Consider the following 17,662-nt stretch of genomic DNA (forward strand, 5'->3'; position numbering starts at 1 on the left):
GGATCTATAGAATATATGACAGATCACTGTGTATAATGAATCTATAGATTATATGAGAGATCACTTTGTATAATGAATCTATAGAATATATGAGAGATCACTGTGTATAATAAGTTTATAGAAAATATGAGCTTTCCTTTTTAAAATGTTGAAATAAATGAACTTTTCGATGATATTCTAGTTCAGGGATCTGCAGCCTCCGACACTCCAGCTGTTGTGAAACTACGTCTTCTAGAATCCTCCTTGCACTTCTATGGGAGTTACAAGAATAGTGGAGTAAGTGTGCATGATGGGAGTTGTTGTTTGTTGTGATGCACCTGTTTGAGTTATAGGAGACCTTGAAGTTTCATAATAAAATTTTCAAGCCAATTACAGCAGTTTTGAATCTTCCAAATGATTTATTACACAAATATGAAATACATTTTAAGAAATTCACTCATTAATTTTAACATGTTTTATTCCGTAAATTGTCACATTTTCAAAGCTGTTATTTTTATAATTTTTTTCTGCTGCTGGACAGCCGGGGGTCACTTGGAGAAGGTACGAGGTTCGGCGCAGATCTCCCCTGTTTCAATGATTTGATACTTGTTAAGCTTCAACAATTTTGAGTCCTGAGGTTCTGTCCCCGGAGGAAGAGTGAGGGTGAATTTCTGGAGCAGAGAGGTGAAGAACAGGAAGAGCTCCATGCGGACCAGGTTCTCTCCAAGACAAACTCGCTTTCCTAGAAGAATAACACAACTGCATTTAAGTAATCAGATCATTTGGGCTTCAATTCCTCACCAGCAAATCAGACATTCTGAGAATGGTGAGAAATATAATAGAAAGTTGTAGATCTTATTATACAATGATTACGCTTTGTAGGAGATACAACAACTTACAGCTTAGTCTATTGCTGGATTGACTGCAGTTCATAGTTATAACACTAGATGTCGCTGTTACTAATTCTCACTTTGGTCTCTCTGTGCATTTCTATGATGTATTTCCTGTACATTGAGGTGAACTGGCTGATTTTTTTTACCTGTCTCTGCCAGTCACCATGTAAGGTAACCTTCTGGTATTGCACGCATGTTCCATTAAAACCCAGTTCCTGTTACTCCTCAAAGTTTGATCTGATACTCCTCTGCACCCAGCAATCATACTCTGCAACACACTTTACATTGTCTGCTCGCTCTTCTGCTCATGATACCTGATATCTGAATGAAACCCTATTCCAAGTTCTGCTAAGGGGCCTCAGCTCGGCTTCTTCAATGGTCTACTATACAGAAGACATTTTTAGTTTTATTTATATAGTACCTTCAACCTCTGTAGTCCTTGTTTCACATGAATGTATGACAGGGGAATTTTTCGAGTTCCAATCTGACCGTGCCTCTAAACTTAACTGATAATGCCATTCCTGCAGTGGCATCATGTAATGCAGTTTGTCTGTAATGACGCCTCCTGCCGTGCTGAATACACGTTCAGACAAAACGCTGGCCGTCGGGCAGGCCAGCACCTCCAAGGCATAAAAGGCTAGCTCTGGCCACGTGGACAATTTGGAGACCCAGAAGTTGAATGGGGCCGAACCATCAGTCAGTACGTGGAGGGGTGTGCACACGTACTGTTCCACCATGTTAGTGAAATGTTGCCTCCTGCTAACACGTTGCGTATCAGGTGGTGGTGCAGTTAGCTGTGGCGTGGTGACAAAACTTTTCCACATCTCTGCCATGCTAACCCTGCCCTCAGAGGAGCTGGCCGTGACACAGTTTACAGGAAGTAAGGTGGGCACATTGTCTTTGTACCGGGGATCCAGCAGGGTGGCAACCCAGTAGTCCGCACACGTTAAAATGTGGGCAACTCTGCTGTCGTTGCGCAGGCACTGCAGCATGTAGTCGCTCATGTGTGCCAGGCTGCCCAGAGGTAAGGACAAGCTGTCCTCTGTGGGAGGCGTATCGTCATCGTCCTGCGTTTCCCCCCAGCCACGCACCAGTGATGGGCCCGAGCTGCGTTGGGTGCCACCCCGCTGTGAACATGCGTCATCCTCATCCTCCTCCACCTCCTCCTCATCCTCGTCCTCCTCGTCCTCCGGTAGTGGGCCCAGGCTGGCCACATTTGTACCTGGCCTCTGCTGTTGCAAAAAACCTCCCTCTGAGTCACTTCGAAGAGACTGGCCTGAAAGTGCTAAAAATGACCCCTCTTCCTCCTTCTCCTCCTCCTTCTGGGCCACCTCCTCTTCCATCATCGCCCTAAGTGTTTTCTCAAGGAGACATAGAAGTGGTATTGTAACGCTGATAACGGCGTCATCGCCACTGGCCATGTTGGTGGAGTACTCGAAACAGCGCAACAGGGCACACAGGTCTCGCATGGAGGCCCAGTCATTGGTGGTGAAGTGGTGCTGTTCCACAGTGCGACTGACCCGTGTGTGCTGCAGCTGAAACTCCACTATGGCCTGCTGCAGCTCGCACAGTCTGTCCAGCATGTGCAAGGTGGAGTTCCACCTGGTGGGCACATCGCATATGAGGCGGTGAGCGGGAAGGCCGAAGTTACGCTGTAGCGCAGACAGGCGAGCAGCGGCAGGATGTGAAAGCCGGAAGCGCGCACAGACGGCACGCACTTTATGCAGCAGCTCTGACATGTCGGGGTAGTTGTGAATGAACTTCTGCACCACCAAATTCAGCACATGCGCCAGGCAAGGGATGTGCATCAAACCGGCTAGTCCCAGAGCTGCATTGAGATTTTGAGGCTCACCGGCAGCAACCACTCGTCGGTCTGTTGTTCTATACCCCGCCACAAATCCTGTGCGGTGTGGGACCTGTCCCCCAAACATATGAGTTTCAGAATGGCCTGCTGACGTTTACCCCGGGCTGTGCTGAAGTTGGTGGTGAAGGTGTGTGGCTGACTGGATGAGCAGGTGGAAGAAGAGGAGGAGGAAGCCGAGTAGGAGGAGGAGGCTACAGGAGGCAAAGAATGTTGCCCTGCGATCATTGGCGGCGGAAGGACTTGCACCAAACAGCTCTCCGCCTGGGGCCCAGCTGCCACTACATTTACCCAGTGTGCAGTTAGGGAGATATAGCGTCCCTGGCCGTGCTTACTGGCCCACGTATCTGTGGTTAGGTGGACCTTGCCACAGATGGCGTTGCGCAGTGCACACTTGATTTTATCGGATACTTGGTTGTGCAGGGAAGGCACGGCTCTCTTGGAGAAGTAGTGGTGGCTGGGAACAACATACTGTGGGACAGCAAGCGACATGAGCTGTTTGAAGCTGTCTGTGTCCACCAGCCTGAATGACAGCATTTCATAGGCCAGTAGTTTAGAAATGCTGGCATTCAGGGCCAGGGATCGAGGGTGGCTAGGTGGGAATTTACACTTTCTCTCAAAGGTTTGTGAGATTGAGAGTTTAACGCTTCCGTGTGACATGGTGGAGAATCTTGGTGACGGAGGTGGTGGTGTTGCTGGTACATCCTCTGTTTGCTGGGCGGCAGGTGCCAATGTTCCTCCAGAGGCGGATGAAGAGGTCGAGGCAGCAGCAGAAGAGGTTGCAGGGGGAGCCTGAGTGAGTTCCTTGTTTTTAAGGTGTTTACTCCACTGCAGTTCATGCTTTGCATGCAGGTGCCTGGTCATGCAGGTTGTGCTAAGGTTCAGAACGTTAATGCCTCGCTTCAGGCTCTGATGGCACAGCGTGCAAACCACTCGGGTCTTATCGTCAGCACATTGTTTGAAGAACTGCCACACCAGGGAACTCCTTGAAGCTGCCTTTGGGGTGCTCGGTCCCAGATGGAGGTGGGCAGTAGCAGGTGGACTCTCTTGGCGGCGGGTGTTCTGCTTTTGCCCACTGCTCCCTCTTTTGATACGTTGTTGGCTCGGTCTCACCACTGCCTCTTCCTACGAACTCTGAAAGTCTGTGGCACGACCTTCATTCCATGTGGGGTCTAGGACCTCATCGTCCCCTGCATCGTTTTCCACCCAGTCTACCTCCCTGACCTCCTGTTCAGTCTGCACACTGCAGAAAGATGCAGCAGTTGGCACCTGTGTTTCATCATCAGAGACATGCTGAGGTGGTATTCCCATGTCCTCATAATCAGGAAACATAAGTGGTTGTGCGTCAGTGCATTCTATGTCTTCCACCGCTGGGGAAGGGCTGGGTGGATGCCCTTGGGAAACCCTGCCAGCGGAGTCTTCAAACAGCATAAGAGACTGCTGCATAAGTAGAGGCTCAGACAGTTTCCCTTATATGCATGGGGGTGATGTGACAGACTGATGGGCTTGGTTTTCAGGCGCCATCTGTGCGCTTTCTGCAGAAGACTGGGTGGGAGATAATGTGAACGTGCTGGATCCACTGTCGGCCACCCAATTGACTAATGCCTGTACCTACTCAGGCCGTACCATCCTTAGAACGGCATTGGGCCCCACCAAATATCGCTGTAAATTCTGGTGTCGACTGGGACCTGAGGTAGTTGGTACACTAGGACGTGTGGCTGTGGCAGACACCTAACACTATCTGGCTATCTATTTAGGTACCGTATTACACTAATACAGGCACAGCAGTAACAACAGATTTAGCTGAATATAAATTGTAGGCCTAGTATTTAGGCGCTGGGTGACAGGTATAGGTTTACTGACAGAATTAGACTTGGAAATGCACGGTAGCGTGTGTGTGAAGTTATTGAGGATGACCCTACCAGCACCTTCAATGTAATATACCCTTTATGGATAGTTTTAAACTTGGCCTGCTACAGCGGGAAACCACTGATTTAGGGAATTGCTAATTTGGGAATTGTATTTCAACCCAGAAATAAATATATCCTTTGCCAGACAGCAGACAGTATTACAATTGGCTAGCCACAGCTGAAACACCAGATTTAGGGTACTGCTATTTTGGCAATTGAATTTCACCCCTCAATAAAATAGTAAGCACAGCCAAGCCCCTGATGTAGGATATAGCAAAAAAAAAAAAAAAAACCTTATTGGTTAAATGTACTTGGTGGCAGCTTGTGATGGCGCACCACAATACACAAAATGGCCGCCGATCACACCAGAAAAAAGTGACAGAAAAACGCTCTGGGCAGCCTAAAAACAGTGAGCAATTAACTAGCAGAAGTTGAATGATTCACAGCTGTAGATCGATCACTGAATTAAGTGTTTTTGCTGAGTAAATCCCTGTCTAATCTCACCCTAACAGCAGCAGCTGCATCCTCTCCCTACACTGATCAGAGCAGAGTGACGTGCGGCACTACGTGACTCCAGCTTAAATAGAGGCTGGGTCACATGCTGCACTGGCCAATCACAGCCATGCCAATAGTAGGCATGACTGTGATGGCCTCTTGGGGCAAGTAGTATGACGCTTGTTAATTGGCTGGAACCTGGATTTTACGAAAATGTCCGGTTTCGGGTCCGTGTCATGAACACCCCAAAATTCGGTACGAACCCGAACTTTACAGTTCGGGTTCGCTCATCCCTAGCCACAAAGTTTGTAAGCAGGGACAGCTGCTTAATAAAGCATGTTATCCCCCTCATATTTATCTTAGAACAGAGACTGACATTTATGCATCGGGGAAGATGGCGGAGGATGAACAACTAACGCTAACGCATCTTGCTTTCACCCTCTGTAGCTGTTAGAGACACACAAAGGGAATTTGCCATGGAGAAGTAGGATGAGGAGCTACCACTGCAAGAGGAGGAGCAAGAAGACAATGATGATGAAGGCACAAGTCAGGACAATTGTCTCAATCGCAGAGCTGAAAAGAACTGGCTCCAGAATGGTAACCTGTATGCTTGCTTGCATAGTGACAAGCATATTGCTGATATCAAGCAATCTGATGATTACTGGACAGCCATGTCTTTAGACCCTTGCTATCTGGTCAAAATTGGGGAATGTTTCCTCTCACATAAAAGGAGGACAAATAAAGTTATTACCAGGAAACACTGTGTACGCAGCTTGCCACAGCTTTTGAAAGGGAGGCCTCTATCTGTCCCTTTCACCACCAGACATCTGAGAAGCTCTGACAGATGCCTTTCAGAACCTCCTCCTTGAGCTTCCTTTGTTTTGCTTTCAGTTCCTCATCTCGTTAGCCTCTCTCAGCTGTCATGTAGTTGGACTGATTGCATCCCTTTAAATTCCTCCCCATAGTGCATTAGTGTGCGGTTTATACAACTTCCTGGAGTGTGTGTGCATGCTGATCCTATTTCCCAGTCTTCTACAAGATAAGTGTTGTGCATTCTTTTGTGTTTTTCTGTTTGCTGGATCCCAGGTGACCCTGACTCCCTCCGTGTCTAGTGTAGGGAGCAGGTGGTCGTGTCCCCTCACTATTATAGGGTGTTCAGGTGTTATACAGTCGAGGTACGAGGATATGCGATCATCTACCATTGGGATTTTCGCATAGGCTGAGCAGTCAGGGAGAGTGCCAGGTCTGATGCAGGGGTCTCCCTTTTTGTTCCTTAGTTTTGGATCCAGTGAGTCATATATTCATTTTGTGTTGTCTTGTTTCCTGTACACCTTCCGTGACATTATAAACCGCCAAAACAGTCTCAAGCATGGATCCGGTTTCACTTTTGACTAAACGCTTGCAGGGTCTTTCATTGGAGGTAGCAGATCTCCGTAAGACTCTTTCTCAGTTTCAAGTGACCGGTTCAGCTAGCGTTCATGGAGTTTGTTCTGAGCCTACCATCTCGCTCCCGGATACGTTCTCCGGGGGTAGTGAGAATTTTGTGCGTTTCAGAGAGGCTTGCAAACTCCATTTTCGCCTTCTTCCCCATTCCTCTGGTGATGAGGAACGGAGGGTGGGGATCATTATATCGCTGCTCAGGGATAACGCTCAGTCTTGGGCCTTTTCGCTGCCGGTGGGGGCCACGGCCCCTCCGTTCAGTGGATGAATTCTTTTTAGCCCTGGGTCAGATATATGATGATCCGGATCGTATTGCTTTGGCTGAGTCTAGACTACGTCTGTTATGCCAGGGTAAACAATCCGCAGAGTTATACTGCTCAGAATTTCGGAGATGGGCAGCTGATACTGGTTGGAATGATGCTGCACTCCGAAGTCAATTTTGCCATGGTCTTTCAGAGGGATTGAAAGATGCATTTGCCTTTCATGAGAGGCCTATCGCCTTGGACTCTGCTATGTCTCAGGCTGTTCGCATTGACAGGCGTCTTAGAGAGAGAGGAGAGATCACTCCTTCCTGTCATACTCAATCCCAGGACAGTGCAGCGGTCTCATTCTGTGCGCAGGGGTCTCAGTCGCTGTCAACCCTTTCTGAGCAGGAGCCCATGCAGCTGAGGTTGATTGCCCCTGACAATAGAAGATTCAGTTCGCATGGGAAGGTTTGTTTTTGTTGTGGAGGTATAAATCATTTGGCAAATGTTTGTCCCTCTAGGAGATTCAGGCAGTTTTTGGGGAGTAATAAAGAAACAAAAAGGAAAAAATCCTTTAAAAATGTTCCATCTGTTACTTTTGGCAGGGTTGAGGCGGAAATTGAAGGTTTTCCGTTTGCTTTTAGTTCCCGTTTTGTCCTGCCTGCCAGGGTGCTTATATCTCTGAGAGTCTGAGAAAAGGACACATACAACCCTCGAAGTCACCTGTTGCCGCTGGTTTTTTCTTTGTTAAGAAAAAGGATTTTTCTTTAAGACCTTGTCTGGATTTCAGGGAGCTGAACAGTATCACTATTCGTGACCCTTATCCGCTTCCTCTGATCCCGGACCTGTTTAACCAGATTGTTGGGGCTAAAGTTTTTTCCAAATTAGATCTAAGAGGGGCATACAACCTGGTCAGTGTCAGAGAAGGAGGCGAATGGAAGACGGCCTTCAATACCCCTGAGGGCCATTTTGAGAATTTGGTTATGCCTTTTGGTTTGATGAATGCCCCAGCCGTTTTTCAGCATTTTGTGAACAGCATTTTTTATCATTTAATGGGAAAATTTGTATTAGTGTATTTGGATGACATTTTGATTTTTTCTCCTGATTTCAAAACTCATAAGGAACACTTACATCAGGTCTTGCTCATCCTGCGGGAGAATAAATTATACGCAAAACAGAAAAATGTGTGTTTGCGGTTCCAGAAATTCCATTTCTGGGGTTTCTTCTCTGCCAAATGGCGACCGTGTGCCTTTTTCTCGAAGAAACTCTACTCCGCAGAGAGAAATTACGATGTGGGAGATAGGGAGTTGTTGGCCATCAATTTGGCTTTTGAGGAATGGCGCCATTGGCTAGAGGGAGCCAGACACTCTATTACCGTGTTTACTGACCATAAAAATCTGGCCTACTTGGAGTCAGCCAAGCGTCTGAACCCGAGACAGGCCAGATGGTCTTTGTTCTTTTCAAGGTTTAATTTTGTTGTCACGTTCCGCCCTGGGGTTAAGAATGTGAAGGCAGATGCCCTGTCACGTTGTTTTCTGGGAGGTGGGAATTTTGAAGACCCGGGTCCCATTTTGGCTGAAGGTGTGGTGGTCTCTGCTCTTTATCCTGAATTAGACGCAGAGGTGCAGGTAGCCCAGTCAGAGGCTCCTGATCTTTGTCCTCCTGGGAGGTTGTGCCTCTCGCTTTAAGACACAAGATTTTTAAGGAACACCACGATACGGTCCTTGCTGGGCACCCGGGGGCAAGAGCCACAGTGGATCTCATCGCTCGGAGATTCTGGTGGCCGGCGCTTCGTAAGTCGGTTGAGGGTTTTGTGGCAGCCTGTGAGACTTGCGCTCGTGCCAAAGTCCCTCATTCACGGCCATCAGGTCCTCTCCTTCCCTTACCCATTCCTTCCCGTCCTTGGACACAACTGTCCATGGACTTCATAACGGACCTGCCTCGTTCCTCGGGGAAGACTGTGATTCTGGTGGTGGTGGACCGTTTTAGCAAAATGGTGCATTTCATCCCTTTTCCTGGCATTCCCAATGCTAAGACGCTTGCGCAGGCATTTATTGATCACATTGTCAAATTGCATGGTATTCCTTCAGACATAGTCTCTGATAGGGGCACGCAGTTTGTTTCCAGATTCTGGAAGGCTTTCTGTTCTCGCTTGGGGGTTCGGTTGTCATTATCTTCTGCTTTCCACCTGCAGTCGAATGGCCAGACAGAGCGCGTCAATCAGAATCTGGAGACATATCTGCGCTGTTTTGTGGCGTAGATTTAGGAGAATTGGTGTTCTTTTTTGTCCCTTGCTGAGTTTGCTTTAAATAACCATTGTCAGGAGTCCTCTGATAAGTCACCATTTTTTGGTGCATATGGGTTTCATCCGCAGTTTGGGACATTCTCGGGAGAGGGGTCTTCTGGTTTACCTGATGAGGACAGATTCTCCTCGTCTTTGTCATCTATTTGGCAAAAGATTCAGGATAATCTAAAGAGCATGAGTGAGAGATATAAGCGTGTGGCAGATAAGAGACGTGTGCCTGGTCCGGACCTGAATGTTGGTGATCTGGTGTGGTTGTCTACCAAGAATATCAAATTGAAGGTTCCTTCCTGGAAGTTGGGTCCTAAGTTTATTGGGCCTTACAAAATCTTGTCTGTCATCAATCCTGTTGCCTACCGTCTTGATCTTCCTCAGACTTGGAAGATCCATAATGTTTTTCACAAGTCCTTATTAAAACCTTATGTTCAACCCATTGTATCCTCGTCTTTGCCTCCTCCTCCGATTATGGTTGATGGTAATCTTGAATTTCAGGTCTCTAGGATTGTGGATTCTCGTGTTGTCCGCGGTTCTCTCCAGTACCTCACTCATTGGGAGGGTTATGGTCCTGAGGAGAGGATGTGGGTCCCAGTGACGGACATTAATGCCACTCGTCTCATCAGGGCTTTCCATAGGTCCCATCCTGAGAAGGTGGGCTCTGATTGTCCGGAGTCCACTCGTAGAGGGAGGGGTACTGTCACCACCAGACATCTGAGAAGCTCTGACAGATGCCTTTCAGAACCTCCTCCTTGAGCTTCCTTTGCTTTTCTTTCAGTTCCTCATCTCGTTAGCCTCTCTCAGCTGTCATGTAGTTGGACTGATTGCATCCCTTTAAATTCCTCCCCATAGTGCATTAGTGTGCGGTTTATACAACTTCCTGGAGTGTGTGTGCATGCTGATCCTATTTCCCAGTCTTCTACAAAATAAGTGTTGTGCATTCTTTTGTGTTTTTCTGTTTGCTGGATCCCAGGTGACCCTGACTCCCTCCGTGTCTAGTGTAGGGAGCCGGTGGTCGTGTCCCCTCACTATTATAGGGTGTTCAGGTGTTATACAGTCGAGGTACGAGGATATGTGACCATCAACCATTGGGATTTTCGCATAGGCTGAGCAGTCAGGGAGAGTGCCAGGTCTGATGCAGGGGTCCCTTTTTGTTCCTTAGTTTTGGATCCAGTGAGTCATATATTCATTTTGTGTTGTCTTGTTTCCTGTACACCTTCCGTGACAGTCCCCCACAGAGTCGTCTCCCCCCCCCCCCGGCTGCCATGAGCAGCAGTAGTGATAAGTGGCAGGGGCTATATTCAGATTTGCAATATTTCACTAATATTTTGTAGAATATTCGTCATATATTCACGAATTTGGAGAATTTGAGATTATTTTACTTAATTCGAAAAATCGGCAATGATAAAAATCGCATAATGCGAATTCGTAACATGAAATTCAGGCGTGGGTCACTTTGGCTTCATTTTTCAAGCTGGTATAAGTTTCCTGAGACTGGATAAAATGGTTGGCACGGCACGGCACGGCTTTATATGCAGATATAATCAAGTGCTCCAATATATTTGCGATTGCGCTAATCGGCAACTTCACATTTTAGCAGGTCTGACTACATATTACTGATTGGTGCAGCATTGTTGTGAACTTGACATTGCTTCCTTCTCATTGGCCCACAAGGAAGAAGCAGAGAGGAATCATGTGTTCTGATGGATAAAATGGCGAATATTCGATATAACGAATATATAGCACTATATTCTAAATATTTGCAAATTCTCAAAGTGGCGATATTCACGATAAAAATTTGCTATTCGAATATTCGTGCTGAACACTAAACAGCAGTAGCAGCAATAGCAGCCAGTTCAGTCTTCTCACCATGATGGAGCAGTCTTTCCATGTGCCCCACCAGGCTGAAGCCAGTCAGCAAACTGACCGCTTTTGCCTTTGCAGTGGGCAGGTTTGGGGTAGCCCCAACGCTACTCTGGGTCCCCGTCAAGGTGTCACCACATGTTGCTGCTCTCCAGAAGGGATGGTAAGGTGTGTTGAACCCCAATAGGATATAAATCCAGAGAGTCAAGGTCTGCAGAAAACCAGTGTGCTTCTTTATGGAGGAATTCAGGTGCAAAACATTACAGGCCAGACATTGGGCTGGCTTCTCCAGTCTCCGCCTGGGCAGAAGGGTTTGATTCCGAGGAAAGGCCTCAGTTGTCCCTCTTTCTCTCTCTCTCAGAAGGCTGGTACCCTGGACAAACGCTGATGATCGAGGGTCTGTGGCAGAGTATCCCTGTCTCAGCATCTTCTTCTGGTCACTCAGTAGTCTGGCAGAGTCTCCTCTTCTAAGCACCGTTCCCTAACTTCAGAATACTAAGGGCTCTGACTGCTCTCATTATATAAAGTTTCCAGCTGAACTAGAACCTTTTAGTGGTAGGGGTGGAGTGGAGAAACTCAGCTCAAACAAATGCAATGTTACAATTCCTGTCTCTCATAGACTTGCATTAGAGCTTCAATGATACTCAGTGGCAATGACGCAGCAGTTTTTCTAGACACATACAGGTTTTCATATAACAGCATAGCTAAACCTGACAGAAAAAGTAGCCCGCCTCCAATATCTCCAAATCAGATTTCAGATTTCAGCTTCCATTTTTTCAGAGCCCTGTAGGAACTGTAAGCAAAGCTCTGATTGGTTTCTATGTGAAACTAAGATGGTGTTCTCCCCGGAACAGCAAATAGTGATTGTTGAAGGCTATTTGCTAAGCAGATCGACTAAAGAAAATACAGGAGACCTTTGCCGACATGTACCCAAGAAAAAAAACATTATCTAAATGTTGTATTCGGAGTCTGGTTCGGAAATGGCATCAATCTGGCTCTGTTGCAAACATGAAGAAACCAAGGCCTCCTTCAATCAGGACGGCATGAAATTCAGCAGAGGATTGCAAGTAGCCCCAAAAATCAACTCGATGACTGTCTCAGCAAGTTGGTGTATCACATATGACAGTGAGTCAGTGAGTGCAGAAATCTCTGAACCTGAAACCGTAACGAATAACGTGTGTAGAGGAACTGAGTCTGACAAAACTAAAAGCGCAAATTACTGGACTTGGTTGCTGACTATGATTAATGAAATACCTTTGGACCCATTGCTGTACTTCATGACGGACGAAGCTTGGTTTCATTCATCATTTTATTTTCAACAAGATGGGGAACATTCCGCACCTCACGGAACTCACAAATTTCAATGGGCGGGTTAATGAACTGTTAATGAAGGAGCGAACTGTGAACAAGGACTTAGGGCCACCATTGGAGATGAGCGAATCAAAGTTGACGAAGTGGAATTCGATATGAATTTTAGGAAAAATTCTATTCACATCGAATCCGAATTTCCTCACGCTTCGTGGTAACGAATCCCATTTTTGGCTGCTGCACGTGTTAGAACATGGAGCAAAGAACTCAGGGAACGAGGGATCACCCACAATGCCATGCATGGAGCCAATCAGCAGACAACCCCTGTGATGTAGTAAAAATAGTTGGGTGGTTGGCTCTCACCGTGTGGCTATGACGGGGGCTGCTAACTCACAACTTGGGTGCCCGACCCCAAAATAATATGAATAATGGAAAAAAGAAGAGGAGTGAGCACTCACAACACTTGGACCATAGGATATAGGGATATATTTAATACAGTAGGACCTGCTGCGTCCAATAAATGAAACAATTCCAATCGCATATAATTCATACACTAAAATACGATAAAAAATAATTGGTACCAATACATAAAAAATATACTGGTGAGGGGTGGGAATCCTAATGCCACAATCCTTGGACAGTTGGTGTTCAGAATTGTCTCTTTAACCACCTCCGGACCGCCTAACGCACAAGTGCGTTCCGGAGGTGGCAGGCTGGCGCACAGTCACGCATATACGCGTCATCTCGCGAGACGCGAGATTTCCTGTGAACGCGCGCACACAGGCGCGCGCGCTCACAGGAAAGGAAGGTAAGCGAGTGGATCTCCAGCATGCCAGCGGCGATCGTTCGCTGGCAGGCTGGAGATCCGAATTTTTTAACCCCTAACAGGTATATTAGACGCTGTTTTCATAACAGCGTCTAATATACCTCCTACCTGGTCCTCTGGTGGTCCCTTTTGTTAGGATCGACCACCAGAGGACTCAGGTAGGTCAGTACAGTCGCACCAAACACCACACTACACTACACCCCCCCCCCCCCGTCACTTATTAACCCCTTATAAACCCCTGATCACCCATGATCACCCCATATAAACTCCCTGATCACCCCCCTGTCATTGATCACCGCCCTGTCATTGATCACCCCCCTGTCAGGCTCCGTTCAGACGTCCGTATGATTTTTACGGATCCACGGATACATGGATCGGATCCGCAAAACGCATACGGACGTCTAAATGGAGCCTTACAGGGGGGTGATCAATGACAGGCGGGTGATCACCCATATACACTCCCTGATCACCCCCTGTCATTGATCACCCCCCTGTCATTGATCACCCCCCTGTAAGGCTCCATTCAGACGTCCGCATGATTTTTACGGATCCATGGATACATGGATCGGATCCGCAAAACACATGCGGACGTCTGAATGGAGCCTTACAGGGGGTGATCAATGACAGGCGGGTGATCACCCATATACACTCCCTGATCACCACCCCCTGTAAGGCTCCATTCAGACGTCCGCATGTGTTTTGTGGATCCGATCCATGTATCCATGGATCCGTAAAAAATCATGCGGATGTCTGAATGGAGCCTTACAGGGGGGGTGATCAGTGACAGGGGGGTGATCACCCTGATCACCCCCTGTCATTGATAACCCCCCTGTAAGGCTCCATTCAGACGTCCGCATGTCTTTTGTGGATCCGATCCATGTATCCATGGATCCGTAAAAAATCATGCGGATGTCTGAATGGAGCCTTACAGGGGGGGTGATCAGTGACAGGGGGGTGATCACCCTGATCACCCCCTGTCGTTGATAACCCCCCTGTAAGGCTCCATTCAGACGTCCGCATGTCTTTTGTGGATCCGATCCATGTATCCATGGATCCGTAAAAAATAATGCGGATGTCTGAATGGAGCCTTACAGGGGGGGTGATCAGTGACAGGGGGGTGATCACCCTGATCACCCTGATCACCCCCTGTCATTGATAACCCCCCTGTAAGGCTCCATTCAGACGTCCGCATGTCTTTTGTGGATCCGATCCATGTATCCGCAAAAAATCATGCGGATGTCTGAATGGAGCCTTACAGGGGGGGGGGATCAGTGACAGGGGGGTGATCACCCTGATCACCCCCTGTCATTGATAACCCCCCTGTAAGGCTCCATTCAGACGTCCGCATGTGTTTTGCGGATCCGATCCATGGATCCGTAAAAATTATACGGACGTCTGAATGGAGCCTTACCAGGGGCGTGATCAATGACAGGGGGGTGATCCGGGAGTCTATATGGGTGATCACCCCCCTGTCATTGATCACCCCCCCTGTCATTGATCACCCCCCCCTGTAAGGCTCCATTCAGACATTTTTTTTGGCACAAGTTAGCGGAAATTTTTTGTTTGTTTTTGTTTTTTCTTACTAAGTCTCATATTCCACTAACTTGTGTCAAAAAATAAAATCTCACATGGACGCACCATACCCCTCACGGAATCCAAATGCGTAAACATTTTTAGACATTTATATTCCAGACTTCTCACGCTTTAGGGCCCCTAAAAAGCCAGGGCAGTATAAATACCCCACATGTGACCCCGTTTCGGAAAGAAGACACTCCAAGGTATTCCGTGAGGGGCATATTGAGTCCATGAAAGATTGAAATTTTTGTCCTAAGTTAGCGGAAAGTGAGACTTTGTGAGAAAAAAACCAAAAAAATCAATTTCCGCTAACTTATGCAAAAAATAAAAAATTTCTAGGAACTCGCCAGGCCCCTCATTGAATACCTTGGGGTGTCTTCTTTCCAAAGTGGGGTCACATGTGGGGTATTTATACTGCCCTGGCTTTTTAGGGGCCCGAAAGTGTGAGAAGAAGTCTGGGATCCAAATGTCTAAAAATGCCCTCCTAAAAGGAATTTGGGCCCCTTTGCGCATCTAGGCTGCAAAAAAGTGTCACACATCTGGTATCGCCGTACTCAGGAGAAGTTGGGGAATGTGTTTTGGGGTGTCATTTTACATATACCCATGCTGGGTGAGAAAAATATCTTGGTCAAATGCCAACTTTGTATAAAAAAATTGGAAAAGTTGTCTTTTGCCAAGATATTTCTCTCACCCAGCATGGGTATATGTAAAATGACACCCCAAAACACATTCCCCAACTTCTCCTGAGTACGGCAATACCAGATGTGTGACACTTTTTTGCAGCCAAGGTGGGCAAAGGGGCACATATTCCAAAGTGCACCTTTCGGATTTCACCGGTCATTTTTTACACATTTTGATTGCAAGGTACTTCTCACACATTTGGGCCCCTAAATTGCCAGGGCAGTATAACTACCCCACAAGTGACCCCATTTTGGAAAGAAGACACCCCAAGGTATTCCGTGAGGGGCATGGCGAGTAACTAGATTTTTTATTTTTTGTCGCAAGTTAGTGGAATATGAGACTTTGTAAGAAAAAAATAAAAATAAAAAATCATCATAATTTTCCGCTAACTTGTGACAAAAAATAAAAAATTCTAGGAACTCGCCATGCCCCTCACGGAATACCTTGGGGTGTCTTCTTTCCAAAATGGGGTCACTTGTGGGGTAGTTATACTGCCCTGGCAATTTAGGGGCCCAAATGTGTGAGAAGTACCTTGCAATCAAAATGTGTAAAAAATGACCGGTGAAATCCGAAAGGTGCACTTTGGAATATGTGCCCCTTTGCCCACCTTGGCTGCAAAAAAGTGTCACACATCTGGTATCGCCGTACTCAGGAGAAGTTGGGGAATGTGTTTTGGGGTGTCATTTTACATATACCCATGCTGGATGAGAGAAATATCTTGGCAAAAGACAACTTTTCCCATTTTTTTATACAAAGTTGGCATTTGACCAAGATATTTTTCTTACCCAGCATGGGTATATGTAAAATGACACCCCAAAACACATTCCCCAACTTCTCCTGAGTACGGCGATACCACATGTGTGACACTTTTTTGCTGCCAAGGTGGGCAAAGGGGCACATATTCCAAAGTGCACCTTTTGGATTTCACCGGTCATTTTTTACACATTTTGATTGCAAAGTTCTTCTCACACATCTGGGCCCCTAAATTGCCAGGGCAGTATAACTACCCCACAAGTGACCCCATTTTGGAAAGAAGACACCCCAAGGTATTCCGTGAGGGGCATGGCGAGTTCCTAGAATTTTTTATTTTTTGTCACAAGTTAGTGGAATATGAGACTTTGTAAGGAAAAAAAAAAAAAATAAATCATCATCATTTTCCGCTAACTTGTGACAAAAAATAAAAAGTTCTATGAACTCACTATGCCCATCAGCGAATACCTTAGGGTGTCTACTTTCCGAAATGGGGTCATTTGTGGGGGTTTTCTACTGTTTGGGCATTGTAGAACCTCAGGAAACATGACAGGTGCTCAGAAAGTCAGAGCTGTTTCAAAAAGCGGAAATTCACATTTTTGTACCATAGTTTGTAAATGCTATAACTTTTACCCAAACCATTTTTTTTTTGCCCAAACATTTTTTTTTTATCAAAGACATGTAGAACAATAAATTTGGCGAAAAATTTATATATGGATGTCGTTTTTTTTGCAAAATTTTACAGCTGAAAGTGAAAAATGTCATTTTTTTGCAAAAAAATCGTTACATTTTGATTAATAACAAAAAAAGTAAAAATGTCAGCAGCAATAAAATACCACCAAATGAAAGCTCCATTAGTGAGAAGAAAAGGAGGTAACATTCATTTGGGTGGTAAGTTGCATGACCGAGCGATAAACGGTGAAAGGAGTGTAGTGCCGAAGTGTAAAAAGTGCTCTGGTCATGAAGGGGGTTTCACCTAGCGGGGCTGAAGTGGTTAAAACACTTGCAATGAAAAGACCACTATTGATACTTGTGGTGCCGCAAACCGCAATTCAAATGGAAGTGTCCCAAAGGTACCTGTGACAGGTCACTCCAAGTGATGTTTTATCTCCTGGTGCATACAGATAATAAATGATTCTAATGCTGTAGCACAATAAGTCTCTCCAAAGTTGTTTTCTTCCAGCTATTAGTTTAACCGCCCAGAACAGTAAATTTGAAGCCACTCCGTGCTAGAATTAGCAATTCAGGTTCCTACCGGGTTCCTCGCGTCTCGCGTCGCACGTCTCAGGTTGATAACATCACAATATTGCGGGACTAGGCAGGCAGGGATAGTACCTTGTCAGTGGCGTCCGTGGCTGTGTGCTGGAGCGGTGCTTGTAACTGGAGATTTTCTTATTATTATCGCATGGCCATGCAATACTTTTAATAGAGGTCCAGTAGATTAGGTGGGCGCTTTTCTTCCTGTCACCAGACGCGTTTCGGGGCGTCTACACCCCTTCCTCACTTGGAGTGACCTGTCACAGGTACCTTTGGGACACTT

At 46.5% G+C, this 17,662-nt stretch overlaps 1 protein-coding gene across 1 annotated transcript in view; it reads right to left on the minus strand.

Annotated features, from left to right (window-relative positions):
* Positions 1–439: 439 nt before the first annotated feature.
* Positions 440–17,662, minus strand: part of LOC122938623 (cytochrome P450 2F2-like) — a 201,258-nt gene continuing 184,035 nt past the window's right edge. Inside the window, exon 9 of the mRNA XM_044294272.1 lies at positions 440–721. Coding sequence (XP_044150207.1) covers positions 528–721 — 194 coding nt within the window. The 3' untranslated portion in view covers positions 440–527. The remainder of the gene's footprint in view (positions 722–17,662) is intronic.

The sequence above is a fragment of the Bufo gargarizans genome, chromosome 5 (assembly GCF_014858855.1).
Source record: "Bufo gargarizans isolate SCDJY-AF-19 chromosome 5, ASM1485885v1, whole genome shotgun sequence".
Classification (NCBI taxonomy): domain Eukaryota; kingdom Metazoa; phylum Chordata; class Amphibia; order Anura; family Bufonidae; genus Bufo; species Bufo gargarizans.